Consider the following 19,917-nt stretch of genomic DNA (forward strand, 5'->3'; position numbering starts at 1 on the left):
TAGAGAAGTTCCTTTAGCATTTGTTGTAAAGCTGGTTTGGTGGTGCTGAACTCTCTCAGCTTTTGCTTGTTTGTAAAGGTTTTAATTTCTCCATCACATCTGAACGAGATCCTTGCTGGGTAGAGTAATCTTGGTTGTAGGTTTTTCTCCTTCATCACTTTAAGTATATCCTGCCACTCCCTTCTGGCTTGCAGAGTTTCTGCTGAAAGATCAGCTGTTAACCTTATGGGGATTCCCTTGTGTGTTATTTGTTGTTTTTCCCTTGCTGCCTTTAATATGTTTTCCTTATATTTAATTTTTGACAGTTTGATTCTTATGTGTCTTGGCGTGTTTCTCCTTGGGTTTATCCTGTATGGGACTCTCTGTGCTTCCAGGACTTGATTAACTATTTCTTTTCCCATATTAGGGAAGTTTTCAACTATAATCTCTTCAAATATTTTCTCAGTCCCTTTCTTTTTCTCTTCTTCTTCTTGGACCCCTATAATTCGAATGTTGGTGCATTTATTGTTGTCCCAGAGGTCTCTGAGACTGTCCTCAGTTCTTTTCATTCTTTTTTCTTTAATCTGCTCTGCAGTAGTTATTTCCACCATTTTATCCTCCGGGTCAGTTATCCTTTCTTCTGCCTCAGTTATTCTGCTATTGATCCCATCTGGAGTATTTTTAATTTCATTTATTGTGTTTTTCATCGTTGCTTGGCTCCTCTTTAGTTCTTCTACGTCCTTGTTAAATGTTTCTTGCATTTTGTCTGTTCTATTTCCTAGATTGTGGATCATCCTTACTATCATTATTCTGAATTCTTTTTCAGGTAGACTACGTATTTCCTCTTCATTTGTTAGGTCTGGTGTGTTTTTACCTTGCTCCTTCATCTGCTGTGTGTTTTTCTGTCGTCTCATTTTGCTTAACTTACTGTGTTTGGGGTCTCCTTTTCACAGGCTGCAGGTTCGTAGTTCCCGTTGTTTTTCATGTCTGTCCCCAGTGGCTAAGGTTGGTTCAGTGGGTTGTGTAGGCTTCCTGGTGGAGGGGACTAGTGCCTGTGTTCTGGTGGATGAGGCTGGATCTTGTCTTTCTGGTGGGCACGTCCACATCTGGTGGTGTGTTTTGGGGTGTCTGTGGCCTTATTATGATTTTAGGCAGCCTCTCTGCTAATGGATGGGGCTGTGTTCCTGTCTTGCTAGTTGTTTGGCATAGGGTGTCCAGCACTGTAGCTTGCTGGTCGTTGAGTGAAGCTGGATCTTGGTGTTGAGATGGAGATCTCTGGAAGATTTTTGCCATTTGGTATTACATGGAGCTGAGAGGTCTCTTATGGACCAGTGTCCTGGAGTTGGCTCTCCCACTTCAGAGGCACAGCCCTGATGCCTGGCTGGAGCACCAAGAGCCTTTCATCCACATGGCTCAGAATAAAAGGGAGACAAAATAGTAAGAAAGAAAGAAAGAGGATAAAATAAAAGTAATATAAAAAAAATAAAGTTATTAAAATAAAAAAATAAAGATTATTAAGAAAAAAAATTTTATTTTAAAGTAAAAACAAAACAAAACAAAAAAAAATGGACGGACAGAACCCTAGGACAAATGGTGAAAGCAAAGCTATACAGACAAAATCTCACACAGAAGCATACACATACACACTCACAAAAAGAGGAAAAGGGGAAAAAATAATATATCTTGCTCCCAACGTCCACCTCCTCAATTTGGGATGATTTGTTGTCTATTCAGGTATTCCACAGATGCAGGGTACATCAAGTTGATTGTGGAGCTTTAATCCGCTGCTTCTGAGGCTGCTGGGAGAAATTTCCCTTTCTCTTCTTTTTTCGCACAGCTCCCGGGGTTCAGCTTTGGATTTGGCCCCGCCTCTGCATGTAGTTCGCCTGAGGGAGTCTGTTTTTCGCTCAGACAGGACAGGGTTAAAGGAGCAGCTGCTTTGGGGGCTCTGGCTCACTCAGGCCGGGGGGAGGGAGGGGTACGGATACGGGGCGAGCCTGCAGCGGTAGAGGCCAGTGTGACGTTGCACCAGCCTGATACACGCCGTGCGTTCTCCCGGGGAAGTTGTCCCTGGATCACGGGACCCTGGCAGTGGCGGGCTGCACAGGCTCCCGGAAGGGGCGGTTTGGAGAGTGACCTGTGCTCGCACACAGGGTTCTTGGTGGCGGCAGCAGCAGCCTTAGCATCTCCTGCCCGTCTCTGGGGTCTGTGCTGATAACCGCGGCTCGCGCCCATCTCTGGAGCTCATTTAAGCAGTGCTCTTAATCCCCTCTCCTCGCGCACCAGGAAACAAAGAGGCGAGAAAAAGTCTCTTGCCTCTTCGGCAGCTCCAGACTTTCCCGGACTCTCTCCTGGCTAGCTGTGGTGCACTAACCCCTTCAAGCTGTGTTCACGCCGCCAACCCCAGTCCTCTCCCTGCGATCCGACCGAAGCCCAAGCCTCAGCTCCCAGCCCCCGCCCGCCCCAGTGGGTGAGCAGACAAGCCTCTCGGGCTGGTGAGTGCTGGTCGGTACCGGTCCTCTGTGCGGGAATCTCTCCGCTTTGCCCTCCGTACCCCTGTTGCTGCACTCTCCTCCATGGCTCTGAAGCTCCCCCCTCTGCCACCGTCAGTCTCCGCCCGCGAAGGGGCTTCCTAGTGTGTGGAAATCTTTCCCCCTTCACAGCTCCCTCCCACTGGTGCAGGTCCCATCCCTATTCTTTGTCTCTGTTTTTTCTTTTTTCTTTTGCCCTACCCAGGTACGTGGGAGTTCTTGCCTTTTGGGAGGTCTGAGGTCTTTTACCAGCGTTCAGTGGGTATTCTGTAGGAGCAGTTCCACGTGTACATGTATTTCTGATGTATCTGTGGGGAGGAAGGTGATCTCCGCATCTTACTCTTCCACCATCTTCTCCCCTCTGCCTTTTTTATTATAATATGTCTTGGTGTAGGTCTGTTTGGGTTTACCTTGTTTGGGACCCTCTGTGCTTCCTGTACCTGCTTATCTGTTTCCTTCTTTAGGTTTTGGAAGTTTTCAGCCGTAATTTTTCAAATACATTTTCAATCCCCTTTTCTCTTCCCTTTCTGGAATCCCGATTATGTGTAGATTGGTACATTTTATATTATCCCATAGGTCTCTTGTATTTCTTTCATTTTTTTCTCATTTGGCTTTCTGTCTGCTGTCCTGATGGGTGATTTCCATCATTCTATCTTCCAGGTCAGTTATTCGTTTTGCATTATTTATTTTGCTGTTCATTGCCTGTAGTTCAGTTTTTGTCTCGACAAATGAGTTTTCTAATTTTTCTTGGTTCCTCTTTATTGTTTCTAGTTCCTTTTTATAGTACTCTACATTTCTGTTGATAGCCTTTCTTAATCCCTTCAGTATTTTCATTATCTCCTTTTTGAAATCAGTGTCTGTTAGACTGAAGAGGTCTATCTACTGTGGTCTTGGGGGGCTGTTTGTATCTGGGAGCATCCCTGTGTAGCCTGCGTGGGTTTAATATTTTTGGTGCAAGGGCTCATTTTCGTATGGATGCCTGTTGCCTCTTTTCTCGACGTGTGCTGGCCATTATCCCCTTAATAGAGGGTGTGCAGATGCAGTGGCTGGTGCCTGGTCGTGGAGTTCTCAGCAGCAGTGGTGGCTCATGTGTGCCCCCGGAGCACACGATGGGAGCAGAGGCGGCTCGTGATCACTCCTGGAGCTCATGTAGGTAGGCAGTGTCCTGCTGCCTGAGAGCTCGCTCAGGGAAATCGGCTGCAGGGTGGCTTCTGCGCCTCCCCTCGCACACTGCCCACATAACAGCACCTCTCCAAAGCCCAAGTTTCCCCACCCAGCCCTCGCCCATACTGGCAGACGTGTCTCAGGCTGGGGAGTGTAGAGCAGTTGCGCTGACCCTCTGTGCAGGTCTCTATTCTAGCTGCTGCAGATCAGTTGCTGTGTTCTTCTCCAAGGCTCTGAAGCTCTTCCTCTGTCCTGGCTGATCTCCCTGCCGGTGAGGGGACTTCCCAGGGTGCAAGAACCTTTCTTGTTTCACAGCTCCCTGCCTGGGGTGCAGGTCCCAACCCGATGACTTCCTTCCTTTCTTTTTTTTTTTTTTTTAAACTTCTGTCCTACCTGGTTACATGGAGATTTTCTTGCCCATTCAGGGGTCTAAGGTCTCCTGCCAGCATTCAGTAGACATTCTGTGAGAACTGTTCGACATGTAGATATGTTTTTGATGTATTTGTGGGAGGAGGTGAGCTTCACGTCCTTCTACTCCGCTGTCTTGATTGTTCCCCTGTATCTCATCTTTAAATAGGATCCCAACCAGATAGGCCTTTTGTGGCAAAAAGTTGATGAAATTTACAGATGAAGAGCATAACCTCTGTTTTCCTCCCTTGTAACCAAGGACAGAAGTAGTGCTGAATCTGTTGGATCAGCACCTGGTTTCTAGAAAGGAAGGTTTGATCTCCTGAAAGTGGCGCCTCTCAGGTGTTCCTGGGAGTTGCCCTACTCAGTGTGTCCACTTGTAGTCTCACCTGAATCCATGACCCAGTCTCCTTGTAAATTAAAAAAGAAAAATCAGGGACTTCCCTCTGGCGCAGTGGTTAAGAATCCGCCTGCCATAGTAGGGGACATGGGTTCAGTCCCTGGTCTGGGAAGATCCCACATGCTATGGAACAACGAAGCCCATGCACCACGACTACTGAGCCTGCGCTCTAGAGCCCACGAGCCACAACTGCTGAACCCATGTGCTGCAACTACTGAAGCCTGCATGCTCTAGGGCCTGCATGCTGCAACTAAGCCCGTGTGCTGCGACTACTGAGTTCACAGACTTAGAGCCTATGCTCCGCAACAAGAGAAGCCACTGCAATGAGAAGCCTGCGCACCGCAAAGAAGAGTAGCCCCCACTTGCCACAACTAGAGAAAGCCTGTGCGCAGCAACAAAGACCTAACGCAGCCAAAAATAAGTAAAATTTAAAACAAAACAAAACAAAACCCGAAGACATCTTTGAATGCTGTTTGGCACACTGTTGGCACATCTTTATTAAACTGATTCAAGCAATTTCATTTGGTAACTTTTCATCAGGCCTTCCATTTGCAGTGTTGTGGGATGGTGAGTTTGTTGTGATGATTTCTGTCCTTTGCCATCATCTGTGTAGGCTGAGAGGATCATGGAGGCTATTGAGCTGTACCGAGAAGAAACTGCAAAAATGAGAGAACACAAAGCCATTTGTAAAGCTGCAGGGAAAGAGGTAAGACAGTCCATTAAGTTACGGTCTGAGAAACATTTATAAATGGAGACAATTCCTGAGGGAAAAAACATCATTTGGGGATTTATTAACTCAGGAAATGAGATAAATGTAGTAAAATCTTTTCTAATTCAAACATTAGAAAGAAGGAATTGAGAGGCTTTGTCTTAATAAAAAGCCAAGGATAGTTAATTTGAGATCATGGTGATTATTGTATTGAGTTAAAAACTCAGATTCCTGCTTTCGTTTGGGAGGCAGGTAAACATTTCGGATTTCTAGATGAAATGTATTGCCCAGACTCATTGATAAATAAGCACTATTGAAACTAAAAGTTATTATTAAATAATTTAATAATTCTTTAGGGTCAGTTTTTAGGGTCTCTCTTTTCAAAACTGTAAAATATTGTTATGACCCTGCCTGTGATAAGCACTATCAAAGGCTTGTTTTTTAATGACTTGATTTAATAATTTCTTCATAGGTTCCTCTTCCCATCAACCCCATCCTGATGGCTTATGGCAGTATCTCTGTGAGTAGACTAATGGTTTCCCCTTGGTTATTCTAAGGTTACTTTCAGGCACAAGAGAGGAAGTGAAGAGGCATTATGATTTTAGAATAGACGTATTGGGAAATACTTTGTCATTAAAAATCTCTTGAATGCTGGAATCCTCTAAGACATTTTGTATTTCAAAAGGACCATTTTAGTGTAACTTCAGGTCATCCTTTCTGGTTGGACTGGACTGGCATTCTTTTTTTAGTGCTTATTTATGTTTAGTATCCACAGCCCTCTGAAGATTCTATTCATTGAAACTGAAGTTTTTGGAGGAAAAGTTGATATAAATTAGTCAGATAAAAGAGGAGAGAGGGAGAATACTGGGACAATGTATGCTTTTAGTGATCTTTAATTACTCAATACTTTACTTGCATGTTTCATTCATCACAATAGTAATGTGAGTCAGTGTGTCTTCATTTTATAGATAGGAGACCGTTCTGACTTACAGATTGAAGGGAACATAGTTGATAAGTGGCAGAGCTGGATTGTGAACCCAGATCTGACTCAGTCTAAGCCCATGCATGTAGTGCCATTTTTAGAACAGTTTCTCATAAGAAGGAGAGATATCCCTGGTTTTTAGGAGATGGAAATTAGAGAGCTTCAGTTAAGAAATCAAGAGTATCACTAATGCTGTCACACTTCCTTTATAGCCTTCAGCTTATGTGTTGGAGATTTTTAAAGGAATCAAGTCAAGGTGAGTGCCAGTGCACAGTTATTACAGCTAATACCATTTACCGAACATGAGATAAACAGACATTATAATTGATGGTTATCTTCTTTAGAGGCTTAACTATGTCAAAATTTTGATGGAAAATAATTCATTATAATGTTCTTTTTGAATTAGAACTAGAAGGTTCCTCCTAAAATATGAAGGGAGATATTGAATAGTTTTTAAAAGGACAAATGAAGGGCAGTGCTACTTTATATCCTAGGTAATGAAATCATCTATAATTCAGTCACAGGTACCAACTGTTAACATTTTTTGTTGTATATTTCCTTTGGCTTATTTTCTGTGTACATACACAGTTGGAATCATATGTATACATTTTTATATCCTGTCCTTTTTCACAGAATATTTCCTGAGCACTTGCTCACTTTAGTAATATTCTTCAAAAACACATCATTGAATTATTATGTTGCTTAATTACTGTCAGAGTGCCTGTAATGACTTTTACCAGCTTTTAAAAAGTTCTTTGGGGCTTCCCTGGTGGCGCAGTGGTTGAGAATCTGCCTGCCAATGCAGGGGACACGGGTTCGAGCCCTGGTCTGGGAAGATCCCACATGCCGCGGAGCAGCTGGGCCCGTGAGCCACAATTACTGAGACTGCGCGTCTGGAGCCTGTGCTCCACAGCAAGAGAGGCCGCGATAGTGAGAGGCCCGCGCACCACGATGAAGAGTGGCCCCCGCTTGCCACAACTAGAGAAAGCCCTTGCACAGAAACGAAGACCCAACACAGCCATAAAAATAAATTAATTAATTAATTAAAAAAAAAAAAAATCTCCCTTCAAAAAAAAAAAAAAAAGTTCTTTGCTGGTTTGAGAGGCAAAAGGTGGTACTGTGTTATTTTCCTTTTTAATTAACAAAGTTAAAATTTTATTATATTTGTTGGCCATTTGTATTTTTTCCTGTGAATTTTTACTTTCCCTTTCTTGTGCTTTATAGTTGTTTCTCTTACCATTTTTTAAAGAATTTTTTTATATCTTTTGTCATTCATTTTTGGAATAATATCTGAGTTTGATCTACTGAGTTATCATTTTTTAATAACAAATCACAATATCTGAATATATCCCATACAAGAAACAAACAGGACCTATCTAAGATAATGAAACTTTGCTAGAGAAATGTAAAAGAAAATTTAGAGTAATGGAGGTACGATGTATTCCTAGATGGGAAGATTCTGTGTTTTAAAGATTTGGTTTTTCTTAAACTAATCTGTAGGTTTGTGATCCCAATTGAAATCCTCTTGAGAGTTCTAGTTGGAATTGATGAAATAATAGAACTAGCTCAAGAAAAGTAAAACAAACCAAAACCAGAACAAGAGGGAGCTGTTCTCCTAGATTAAAAAACTGTAAAAATGCAAAATTAAAACAGTACAGGATTGTTGTCAGAATCAGTTATCAAAACAGACTCTAAAGCCCTAGAACACTCTATGATATAGAAGGACTCAATAAATGGTAAAAGAAGTATCATGTAAAGATGGGATATACAACAAAAGGCTTTAAAGAAATTGGTTATCTGAAAAAAAAAAAGATTCTCCTACCATGCCATGGACCAGAATGCATCAAGTAGGTTAAAATACTAAATATAAAAAACCAAAATGTTGAAAAGAGAGAACCATTCATAATACAGATGTATGTTTAACTCTGGATGGGTAAGATCTACTCAAGTATAAAAGTAGAAGAAAAAAATAGGAGAGGAAAAGATTTTTAAATTGACCATGTTAAGAAACGTGGCATTTTTAATGTTTATTTTTTCCTCTTCAGTGAGCTGGAAGAATCTCTGCTTGTGCTGCCTTTCTCTTACATCCCAGACATTCTTAAGCTCTTTAATGAATTCATCCAGCTGGGTTCTGATGTTGAACTTCTATGTAGGTGCCTCTTCTTTCTCCTCAGGTAACGTCCTTTCCAAAAGTATATCATGTCTCATCCGCATAACTGCTCCAGTAGTGCCTCACCTGAAGCTGTCCATGCTTTGGGATTAAGAAATGTGATGTTCCCATTTCAGAGACTGTTGGGAATTTCAGTGCTGCCTGACATAATTCTTATCTTTTGGAATCAGTCTTGCTCGTAAAACGCAGATAGTGATGACCCAACTCTTTAAGTAGCATGAGGTACTATGTTGCTAAGGATGCTCAGGCAGGCAGAGGTCTCCAGGTTACAGTCTAAGGTAGCAGCTCCGTTTCTAGTCAGTTTGCCGAAAGCCCATCTCTGAATGGCCAGTCTGCCTCAGTGTTTCTTTTTGACTACTGAGTTTAAACTAAATGGTTTTGTTTTCATAACAGCATTTTAAGGAGTAGTCAGTTTATTTCCCAGGTCTCTACAAGTACAAATAGAAGAATAGGGGCATATTTGGAGGGAACTAAGAAACATAAAGAAAATGTTCATTAGATTATATTCTAGGAAGAATTCTTATTAGTATGTAACAGAGGGAAAATATATTTACAAAGGCGTAATATATTCTTATCTCCCACTCTGTCCCCCAGTCTCAGGCTGTTATATCAGAGGACAGGAATAGAGGCAAATTTGAACATTCCTTAAAATGCTATTAGGAAAACAGAAACTGCTCAGCCAATACCAAATAGTTAAAAAGAAGAAAACAGGTGTATTTTGTGAATTGGCCTTTTTTCATGATCAGTAACCCTTCATTCCTTTATTTCTTTCAGGATAGTAGCAAATGAAGAACAATGATATGTTTATATTATTCTGTTGTCATATTTACAGTTTATTTTTTATTGCTATGGCATATGTGCTACTGAATTGGGGTTACTGATTCTAAGAGAAACACAGTGAATATTTCTAGCATATTGGGATGGTAGATGGGTGCTACCTCTACCAGGTAGATATGGCAGGTCACAACTGAGGGTGAGGGTGAATGTGGAGGTTAAAGGAGCATGAATCATCAAGGGCACCTTGGTACTCTAGGTCAGAGTTTGATCATCTCTTTTTTTATGGCTGAAATATTAATAAATCTTTGAGTTAGCAATTCTTAGAAGGCTCATTTTCCTCTGATCTTTCCATAGAATACCATTGTCAAAATCTGTGGCCACCTGGTAGATTGCAAAGAGTCAGCTTTGCAAATGAGTTGAATGTTAGGATAGTATTTTAAAAATTGTTATTGGATAGAACTGAATAGTAGGAAGAAACTTCTTTAGTTTTTTTTCCTAGAAGCATTTCTGTATTTCCATGATTGGCGAAATGATTTTTTTTTGGACATTTTGTCTGTTTGCTAGTTCTAGAAGGGATAGGTAGAGCTAGAACCACTATCCTTCTTTGTGACATGCCTGGTTTTATTTTTGTTAGGATTCACTTTGGCCAGATCACTAGCAACGAAATGCTTGTGCCAGTGATTGAAAAATTAAAGGAAACAACTATTTCAAAAGTCAGCCAAGTCCGGGTAAGTATCTTTGTAGAGACAGAACAAGGAGGGGAAAATTCTAGTGTGTATGTTACTTACAAGTAGCATAGTGTGCTATGCCCTGTCTTTGGTGATATTGACCTGACATGCATGTGTATTTAAGATGAGGTTTTCGTTGGAGCTAGTAGACATAAGGAAAACAAACAAACAAACCAGGAAGAACCTTAGGGAAGGATGAGTAACAACACATGAAGCTTTGGTTCCCCTGACTCACATATGCTGCGATATTGAACTGAATTGAGAGGAAGTTTATTTCATCTCTCTTGTATTCTTTCTCAGGATGTTATCGGCTTCAACCTAGCAGGTCTTGATTATCTCAAGAGGGAATGTGAGGCAAAAAGTGAAGTTATGTTTTTTGCTGATGCTACCAGCCACTTGGAAGAAAAGAAGAGGAAAAAGAAAAAGAGGGAGAAGCTGATTTTAACATTGACTTAGAACTGAAATGTGGTGCCTTTTTCAACTTTTTCTTGAAAAGGACTTCCAAACTAAGCAGCAGTAGAGTTGGTGTAATCTTTGAAATAAATAAGAGGTTATCATGTTGCAAAAGAAAGATCCTAGGATGTGTTTCCTAACTTTGCCTGAGGGAATTCCAACATAGCAGTATGGGCTCCATTTCTTGGCCTGAAACACAGACTAGTTTAAAATCTGTGCTCTGAATGGCAAGCCCTGCAGGAGTTGTTCCCTTCTAGCAGGAAGCAAAGAACTTTTTTAAAATTAAGTATTTGTTTCACTAGAGTTGAAATTAACATTTCAGAAGTTTTCCTTATTTCTTTTATGTCAGAAGATTTGTTGGGTAATTTGTTGCCTCTCTGTATTAGGTTTTACTGCCTACTGAGACAATCAGGTATGTAACTGATTGCCCTCTGCCCATAAATGCAGAGTCTTGGACTTACAGAACTGAAAGGGACCATAAAAGTTATCTAGAACAGCCTCTTTAAACTTAACCTCTTGTAGGTGGTTTTATCTGTGTATAAAAAGCTCCTAATTAATTGCTGTTTATACTTCTCTAAGTAGTTGTTTCTAATTAAAGAGTAGTCAAGTAGAGATGCCTTGCTGTGCACTAATCAAAGAGAAGGGGAACTTACCTCAGATAAAGTGAAATGTACAGTAAGTAACTGAGCTATATAGCTTTTGGTCAAAGTATCTGAAACTCCTTACCTAAAGGTTTGAGGTTAACAGGTGAGTTTAAAAAAAAATTCTAAGCCAAGCTAATTTCTAGTCATTAAGTCAGAATTTATTGGTTTAGCCAGATATTGGCTACATACAATCCTTTGTACTGAAACCATTTAATGAATAATCTCTTGCAAATGATGCATTGTTACCTATGGAAGCCTGTAATGCCATAAAGAGGAGGCTCATGAATGGTTTATTAGGAGTATACCATCTAAGCTTAACTTAAAATAGAAATAAATAAATCTCCATATGTCTATATATATTTATTTCAAATAAGCTTAGATGGTATACTCCTAATACAAAGTATATGCTTAACAATTTGAGATTCCCTGGCTAGAAGTTAGGTGCTTAGTGTAGTAATTGTATTAATTAAAGTGTTTCTCTGTGACAAGTATCATAAGTCATATCTCATCCCAAAGAAGTCTAGCAGAGCATCTAGGACAGTGACCGAGGAGACAGTGGTGTCTGTCACTGGCATGTAGGGTTCTACTCACCTATCCATCAGTGCAGCCTTTCCAGGCCAGACCAGGCAGGAGCTTAGGAGGAAGCCACCTGGCCTACAAACAGTATCTACAATCCATCCCCTTTCCTCATAATCTAAGAGCCTTAGTTTTGAGATAGGACTGAGGCTCTTAAGGATAACATCACCTTATATTCTAAGTCCTATCTCTTTATTTCTGAGGTTGTGAGATGCGAGCAGCTCTGATGTGTACCGCAGTCACTGGCCCGATCCTTGGTAGGGCCGAGTGCTAGCTGCCCTTGTATAATCCCTACCCACCCAAGCGTAGGCTGGACCTAGTGACCTGCTTCTAAAGAATAGACTACAACAAATGTAATAGGATATCTCTTCCAAGGTTAGGTTATAAAACCCTGAATTCTGCCTTGCTCGTGCTCTCTCAGGTCTTCTTGATCACTCTGGTAAACACAAGCTGCCATGTTGTGAGATGCCCTGAGGGCAATCTCCGGACAACAGCCAGTGAGGGACTGAGGTCCTCAGTCTAACAGCCTGTAAGAAGCTGCATCCTGCCAACGACTGCTTGAGTGAACTGAAAGCAGGTTCACCCCTAGTTAAGCCAGAGTACCCAACAGCTCTATGCCTGGATTCCTGACCCACACAAGCTATGAGATCATAATGTCTGTTGCTTTAAGCTTACTGAGTTTTGGGGTAATTTGTTACGTAGCAATAGATAACTAATACAGCTTCTGTAGAGCAAATTACCTAACCTGGTTATGTTTCAGATTACTCATCTACAAAATGGCATGATGCTACCTACACTGAAGTTATTATAAAGTACTTACCACTGGCTCAGAGTAAACACAGAATATGTTACTTTTACTGTGTGAGACATACAAGGTATAAACCTATAGAATGATTCCAATATATACATAGATAAGATTGGAAAGAAATGGACTAAAATGTTATCTGTCAGATATTACAGAGAATCTTTACAATAGATGTCTAATATGAGTAAGTACATTGGGCATCTTTTAATCTCATTAACTCTGATAATATGAACAAAGAGGCATAAAGACAACATCACTTAAGACATTTCTTCTATTAGGTACATTCATGTTGTTACTTTTTTTTTTTTTTTTTTTTGAGTGCTTATTCATTCTTTACTTATTTCCAAACCTTCCCAGGGTTGAAAAGATATTTATTTATAGCTATGGGACAGTTTAATCTCTAGTTGGCTAAGGTTACTGGAACAGTAATTCATACTCATGTTACAGTCACCATCATAGACAGGCTAAGGAAATAGTCCTACTTACTGGTCAAGATTTTGAGACTACAGAGGAGATATAGGGACTAAATTAACCCATGTCATTCTTTCTGAAGCATATAAGGATATGTTTAGTCCTTTTTCAAAACTATTTCCTATATCAATAGGGGACTCAAAGATCATACCTCTTCCAGTTCTTTCATGTGATTTGGGTAACAGGAATCCTATATTTGCACTCAGGTTTCAGTTAACTTCTCTCAATTCTTGATTGAGTTCTGAGCTTCTTCAGCAATGAGTCACAATTTTGAAGCATGTCATTACTTTTGATAGATTGGTGCCAACAGACATTATGAATATTTGAAAGCTCTTCTGTAGTTTTCAGAATTGTCCAGCTAGAGTTTCAAACTTCACCACTACTTAGTTTAAGATAACTTCTGAAAGGCATGGACTAGAACCGAGATAAATCACATCTTAATCAGTGGTTCCCAAAGTATATTCCAAGACCCCTAGGGGTCTGAAGACTCTTCCGAGGAGTCCACAAGGTCAAAAATATTTCAAAATATTTCAAAACAATAAATTTAATAATGTCCTCCAGGAATTCATGTCCACCCAGAGCCTATGAATGTGACCTTATTTGGAATTTGGATCTTTACAAATATAATTAGTTAAGATTAGGTCATTCTAGATAAGATTAAATCCAATGATTTGCTTTTATAAGAATGCCATGTGATGGACAGCTACATGTAAAGGAATGAAATTAGAACATTCTCTAACACCATACCCAAAAATAAACTCAAAATGGACAAAGACCTAAATGTAAGGCCGGACACTATAAAACTCTTAGGGGAAGATAGACAACACCCTTTGACATAAATCTCAGCAATATCTTTTTGGATCCACCTAATAGAGTAAGGAAAATAAAAACAAAAATAAACAAATGGGACCTAATTAAACTTAAAGCTTTTGCACAACAAAGGAAACCATAAACAAAATGAAGAGACAGCCCCCAGAATGGGAGAAAATATCTTCAAACGAAGCAACCAACAAGGGATTAATCTGTAAACTATACAACAGCTCATGCAGCTCTACGTTAAAAAAAAACAAACACGAGGCACATGAAAAGATGCTCAACATCACTAATTATCAGAGCAATGCGAATCAAAACTACAATGAGGTACTACCTCACATCAATCAGAATGTCCATCATCAAAAAGTCTACACACAATAAATGCTGGAGAGGATGTGGAGAAAAGGGAACCCTCCTACACTGTTGGTACCACCACTATGGAGAACAGTATGGAGGTTCCTTAAAAGACTAAAAATAGAACTACCATATGATCCAGTAATCCCACTCCCGGGCATATATCTGGAGAAAACCATAATTCAAAAAGATACATGCACCCCAATGTTCATTGCAGCACTATTTACAATAGCCAAGACATGGAAGCAACCTAAAAGTCCACTGACAGATGATGAATGGATAAAGAAGATGTGGTACATACATACAATGGAATATTACTCAGCCGTAAAAAAGAATGAAATAATGCCATTTGCAGCAACATGGATGAACCGAGAGATTATCATCCTAAATGAAGTAAGTCAGAGAAAGACAAATATCATACGATATCACTCATATGTGGAATTAATTTAAAAGTGATATAAATGAACTTATTTACAAAACAGAAACAGACTTACAGATATCAAAACAAACTTATGGTTTCCAAAGGGGAAATGTGGCGGGGAGGGATAAATCAGGAGCTTGGGATAAACATACATACACTACTATATATAAAGTAGATGGCCAACAAGGACCTGCTGTATAGCATAGGGAACTCTACTCAATGTTGTATGATGACCTGTATGAGAAAAGAATCTAAAAAAGAATAATACATGTATATGTATAACTTAATCACTTTTCTGTACACCTGAAACTAACACAACATTGTACATCAACTATACTCCAGTAAAATTAAAATTAAAAAAAAAAAAGAATGCCATGTGAGGACACACAGGGAGGGAGGCCATGGGACAGCAGAGGCAGAGATTGGGATTGGAGTGACAGCAGCTACAACCCTAGGAACACCAAGGATTCTACCACCAGAAACTAGGAGAGAGGCATGGAACAAATTCCCTCAGTGCTTCCAGAGGGAACTAACTAACTCTCTACTAGGTCTTGGTTTCAGACCTCCTAAACTGCAAGAGAATAAATATCCATTGTTTTAAGCCACCCAGTGTGGTCATTTGTTACAGCAGCCTCAGGAAACTGATAACAAATGTTGGTATCAGGAAGTGAGGTACTGCTATAGCAAATACCTAAAAATATGGAAGTGGCTTTGGAATCAAGTAATGGGTGAAAGCGGGAAGAATTTTGAGCTACATGATAGAAGAAAGTCTAGATTACCTTGAGGAGACTGTTGGTAGAGATAATGAACAGTAAAAGCACTTTTGGTGAGGGTTCAGAAGGAAGTGATGGGGAAAGTAAAGAACACTTCAAGCGTCTTAGAGAATTCCTACATCATGAACAGAATGTTGGTATAAATATGAACATTAAAGGTGCTTTTGCTAAGACCTCAGATGGAAATGAAGAACATGTTATTGGACAGTGGAGGAAGTGATCCTTGTTACGAAGTGGCAGAAAACTTGGCTGAATTGTGTTCTGCTTTTGGGTAAAAAGTAGAACTTATAAACAATGAAATTAGATTTCCAGCTGACGTTTCCAAGCAAAACATGGAAGATGTGTCCTGGTTTCTTGCTGCTTATAGTAAAATACAAGAGGAAAGAGATAAACCGAGGAAGGAAATGGTCAGCGAAAAGGAACCTGAACATGATGATTTGGAAAATTCACAGCCTGTCCATATTGCAGGGAATGCTAAGGCATGCTCTGGAGAGTTCATCAAGGGTGCAGCTGGAAAACCTAGTGGAGAAATTAGGTTTGTGACCATGAGTATAATCAACCATCTCAGCAGAAGCTAGGAACAGAGGTGAGACTATCCAGGAAGGACCTGTGGAGAACCCTCACGTCTAATGGCGTGGATCTCCTTGACATCCACGAAGACTGATGGCTTTTGAGAATGTTCCATTAGCAAAAACTGCCTGCTTGGCATGGGGAACAGAGACAAGAAATGAAGGAAGGCTGCCAGACTTCTGGGCTTCTGTAAGCAGGAAATGGGCTGCCCAGAGGATAAGACTGTATCCCAGGCTAACAACTGAGAGGGTGGGGCCCACAAGGCATCTGTGGGTCTAGAGGGGGGTGCTGATGAAGCCTCTGGCCCAGAGGGCAGATCAAGACACAATTATGCTCAGGTTTTGAAACCTTAGGAAATCTGCCCCTCTGCACTGCAAACACTTAAATCGGTGACTCCTTTATTCTTTCCATTTTCTCCTTTTAAAATGGGACTGTCTTCTTATGCTATTTTGCAAGCTGACAACTTGTTTCTAGTTTCACAAGTCCATAGATGGAGAGGACACCATGAGAGGTGAAGACTTTGGGGAATATTGGGATAGAGTGAGTGCATTTTGCACGTGAGATGGGTATGAATTTTGGGGAACCAGAAGGTGGACTGTACTGAGTTTATCCCCACAAAACTCATGTCTACCAGGACTTATGAATGCGATCTTATTTGTAAATAGGGTCTTTACAGATGCAATCGAGTTAAGATGAGGTCATTCAAGATTAGAGTAGCCCCTAAAACCAATGACTATTGTTCTTATAAGGAGAGACATACAGAAATACACAGGGAAGAATGCCATTGGGGACAGAGGCAGAGATCAGAGTGAGTTATAAGCTAAGGAACACCAAGGACTGCTGGCAACCACCAGAAATTAGGAAAGAGGCATAGAACAAATTCTCCCTCAGAGCCTCCAGAAGGAACCAACCCTGCTGACACCTCGATTTCAAATATCTGGCCCCCCAAACTGCAAGAGAGTAAATATCTATTGTTTTAAGCCACCTGGTCTGTGGTACTTTGTTATGGCAGCCTCGAGACACAAACACAGATTTATTACAGCAGCCCTAGGAAACTAATGCAAGATGCTATTTGCCTTTTTCTCTCATGAGCGTACAGTGGAGTTTTCCAGAGACTATGTGATGTGTGATATGGTGACAGATTGAATACAGAGCAGATGTGAGAATCCAGCTATGTCCTATTAAGCCAGACATTGAAAAGATTTGCAAAAATGTAATACTCCCCTTCTTATTAATTTTTGTTTGGAAAAGTTATTTTTCATTAACAACTTATTTATGGTAATATACTGGGTTTATTTTTTTAATAAATTATAAGTTTTTCCAAGTTTTAATTCTAATTTGGTAAATACTGATAAATATGACCCACATAAATGAAAGGTTTTTGGGGTCCTCAATAATCTTTAAGAATACATGAGGAGTCTTGAGTCCAAAAAATTTAAGAACCACTGGCCTAACTAAATTCTCAAGTCCAAAAGGGCATCCTGCTGTTTGTGTTTGTACCCTTGCTTTTTGGAGAGTCCGATCAACATCAAAAATAGCACTTGAAAGAGTGAACTTTAGAATCACATTGAAGTAGGTTAGATTTTTACTTCTTCAAGATTCTCTCAGCCTCAGTTTCCTTATTTATAAAGTGGGAAAAATATCTATCTTGTAGATAGTATGAGGATTAGATAGTTTATGACTATGAAGGGGTAGTTGTTATAATATTTAAAAACAAATATTTTCATTCCACCAGACTAAGTGGCTCATTGGTTGCTGGCTGTATGAAGATGGGAACAAATGCAAGGTCTAAGGCCTCAAGTTTGAATGGATGACAATCAAATTACAAATTTGTTACTTACCTAACACCTAATGTGGAGAAACTTTACGAGACGTGAAGACTCCAAGTGCAGAGGAAGAAACTGTAGAAATCTTCTGGACCATAGGATTTTCTTTTCCCTGGGGAAAATCTTTTGGTCTCTTATCATAATTGCTGCTTGTTAAAACTGGTAAAATACCCATTAAGGACTGTTATTTTCATGAACAAATGATTTGTATATGCAAACTCAGATAACATTTTAGAATTAGAATCTCTAGCACATTTAGCTCAATTTTAGGTATTTTCTGTCTAATGCAAATTCTACACACCAGGTTTAGGGGATGAAGGATGGCTATTGATCTCCTGTAATTTCTTCTGTTCCCCCTAGAGTATGTTTTCTGCTAAGGGTGACTGGCCTTTCTATAGGTGCCATCAATCACCATAACCAGGTCCCAGACCACATCAACATCCAGATTTCATGGTTTTTTGGTGGGGAGGGGCAGGGGGACAGGCCTTGGGAAATGGACTATGAACTATCATTGTTGTCATTGGAAGTAGAGTAAGGATTTAATAAAACTCTTTTCCCCTCTCTCTGTGCCTGACAGATGGTCTCTATAAGCAAGGAAATAGAAATTTTATTAACATAAATGCAAAATTATTTAATTGCTGTGATCAGCCACAGGGATTCAGTTAGTCTGGATCAGCATCTAATAACTTGTGTGAAGAGGATTTAAGAGGACTTGATTTAATTCCCAGAGTGGGGAAAATTGTTCCCAGTGAGGTCTTTCGTGACCACCCTGCTATAAACTGCAATCCTTAATACTCCCTATACTTCCTTTCCTACTTTACATTTTCTCCCTTGTACTTATCACCATTGTAGTCCATGTTTCACTTCTTTTGTCTACTGTCTGTCCTCCCACTGGAATGTTCAGTTTACATAAAGGCAGAAATTTGTGTCTCGTTCATTGCTGTATCCCCAATGCCTAGCACATTAGAAAAACTTATGATCTTTGAAAGAATGAACAAATGAATCCAACTCCATTTCTATCGAAATCAAGGTCATCTGACACAAGTTCCCCTAAATTTCTTTCACCTCAGAATGTCTGGATCCTTAGCCACCTTTGTTCTCTCCCTTGCCAAGACTAACACTTCAGCTCCGTTCTTGATTATTCTCTTGCCCTCTTTTGGATACTGCTGGTTCAGTCCTCTCATTCATATTTCTAATGTTTCTCTTCTGCTCTACCCTTTCCAGCCCACAAACACACTAAACTGAAAATCTCTCCTTTTCTCTGTTGCCTCCCTGAGGTACTCTCTCAGGTACCATATACTCTTGCTCTTTCCTTTAATAATAAATTGAAAATGTATCCATACTCAATATTTCTGCTTTCTTAACACCCAGCCATTCCTCACGTTCTGCAGTTTGGTTTTTGTCCCAACCAAATCTAGTGATTCTATTTAAATCCGAAGTCTCCTTGATATCTCTATAGCATCTTTCAACTGTGTCCATAGTTTCCTTGAAATTCTTTGAGATATTTCATGTCTTGCTAATTGCTTCTTCTGTCTCCACTGGCGCCTCTTTTTTTCTCCTGCTCCCTAAACAGACTCCAAATTTCTTCTCCTTCCCCATACCTTCTATCATCACCTCTGTAGCTGACACTTAAAATTATTATATCTCCAGCTCTGACTCCTCAATTGAGATCCACTCCTGAATCTCCATGTTTCATTACCTGAGCCCCAAACCTTTCAGGTGAACTCTTATGTCCTCTTACATCCTTTTCTCAATGGGTCCCACCTTAGATTTTACAGTACCCCCTGGCAAATGTCTTTCATCCACGTCCCTCTTTCCCAACTATAGTTGCCACACTATAGTTCTTATCCTTACACTTGGCCTGTTGATGTAGCCTTCCAATGGTTCCTTGCATATCCAGTAGCTCTTCTCCTTCAGCATATCCTGTACAATAACACTGGATTCATTTTTATAAAGATATGCTGATTATATCACCCACTGGATCAGAATTTCAATGATTCACTGTTGCTTATATAATAAAGTCAAGCCAAGGATTCAAAATCTCCCATAACTTGATTCCAACCAACTTTCCCACTATATTACTAATCTCTCAACAAGTTGAACTCCCTGCTTCCCCTCCTGAACACCTGGAGACTTCCTATTGCTACACTTTTGTTCATCCTATTTTAAGTTTCCTTTCATCAAAAGTTTTTGCATTCTATAAGACCCAGCTCAAATATCAAATAGATATAACTGTAACACAAAGTAGTATATGATTCATGCTGTTGGAGTACAATATAGGAATCAAGTGTGAAAACTTTATTTCTGCTACCAGACTATGTAAGTCTTTTAGGATAGAGTCCAATTTTCATTTTTATATTTGA

At 40.0% G+C, this 19,917-nt stretch overlaps 2 protein-coding genes across 5 annotated transcripts in view; one reads left to right on the forward strand and one right to left on the reverse strand.

Annotated features, from left to right (window-relative positions):
- Positions 1 to 18,115, forward strand: part of WDR3 (WD repeat domain 3) — a 58,767-nt gene extending 40,652 nt beyond the window's left edge. For 2 of the 4 annotated variants that reach the window (XM_059928881.1, XM_059928900.1), the window contains exons 22-27: positions 5,096 to 5,188; positions 5,664 to 5,711; positions 6,386 to 6,429; positions 8,219 to 8,347; positions 9,755 to 9,848; positions 10,149 to 11,269. In XM_059928881.1, coding sequence (XP_059784864.1) covers positions 5,096 to 5,188; positions 5,664 to 5,711; positions 6,386 to 6,429; positions 8,219 to 8,347; positions 9,755 to 9,848; positions 10,149 to 10,304 — 564 coding nt within the window. In that variant the 3' untranslated portion in view covers positions 10,305 to 11,269. Of the gene's footprint in view, positions 1 to 5,095; positions 5,189 to 5,663; positions 5,712 to 6,385; positions 6,430 to 8,218; positions 8,348 to 9,754; positions 9,849 to 10,148; positions 11,270 to 17,463 lie in introns of those variants that run through there. The other 2 variants (XM_059928891.1, XM_059928910.1) reach the window with 2 other exon arrangements.
- Positions 17,577 to 19,917, reverse strand: part of SPAG17 (sperm associated antigen 17) — a 220,660-nt gene continuing 218,319 nt past the window's right edge. The window contains exon 48 of the mRNA XM_059928865.1: positions 17,577 to 17,716. Within this exon, the coding sequence (XP_059784848.1) occupies positions 17,577 to 17,716 (140 nt within the window). The remainder of the gene's footprint in view (positions 17,717 to 19,917) is intronic.

This window comes from Balaenoptera ricei, chromosome 1 (genome assembly GCF_028023285.1).
Source record: "Balaenoptera ricei isolate mBalRic1 chromosome 1, mBalRic1.hap2, whole genome shotgun sequence".
NCBI classification, from domain to species: Eukaryota; Metazoa; Chordata; class Mammalia; order Artiodactyla; family Balaenopteridae; genus Balaenoptera; species Balaenoptera ricei.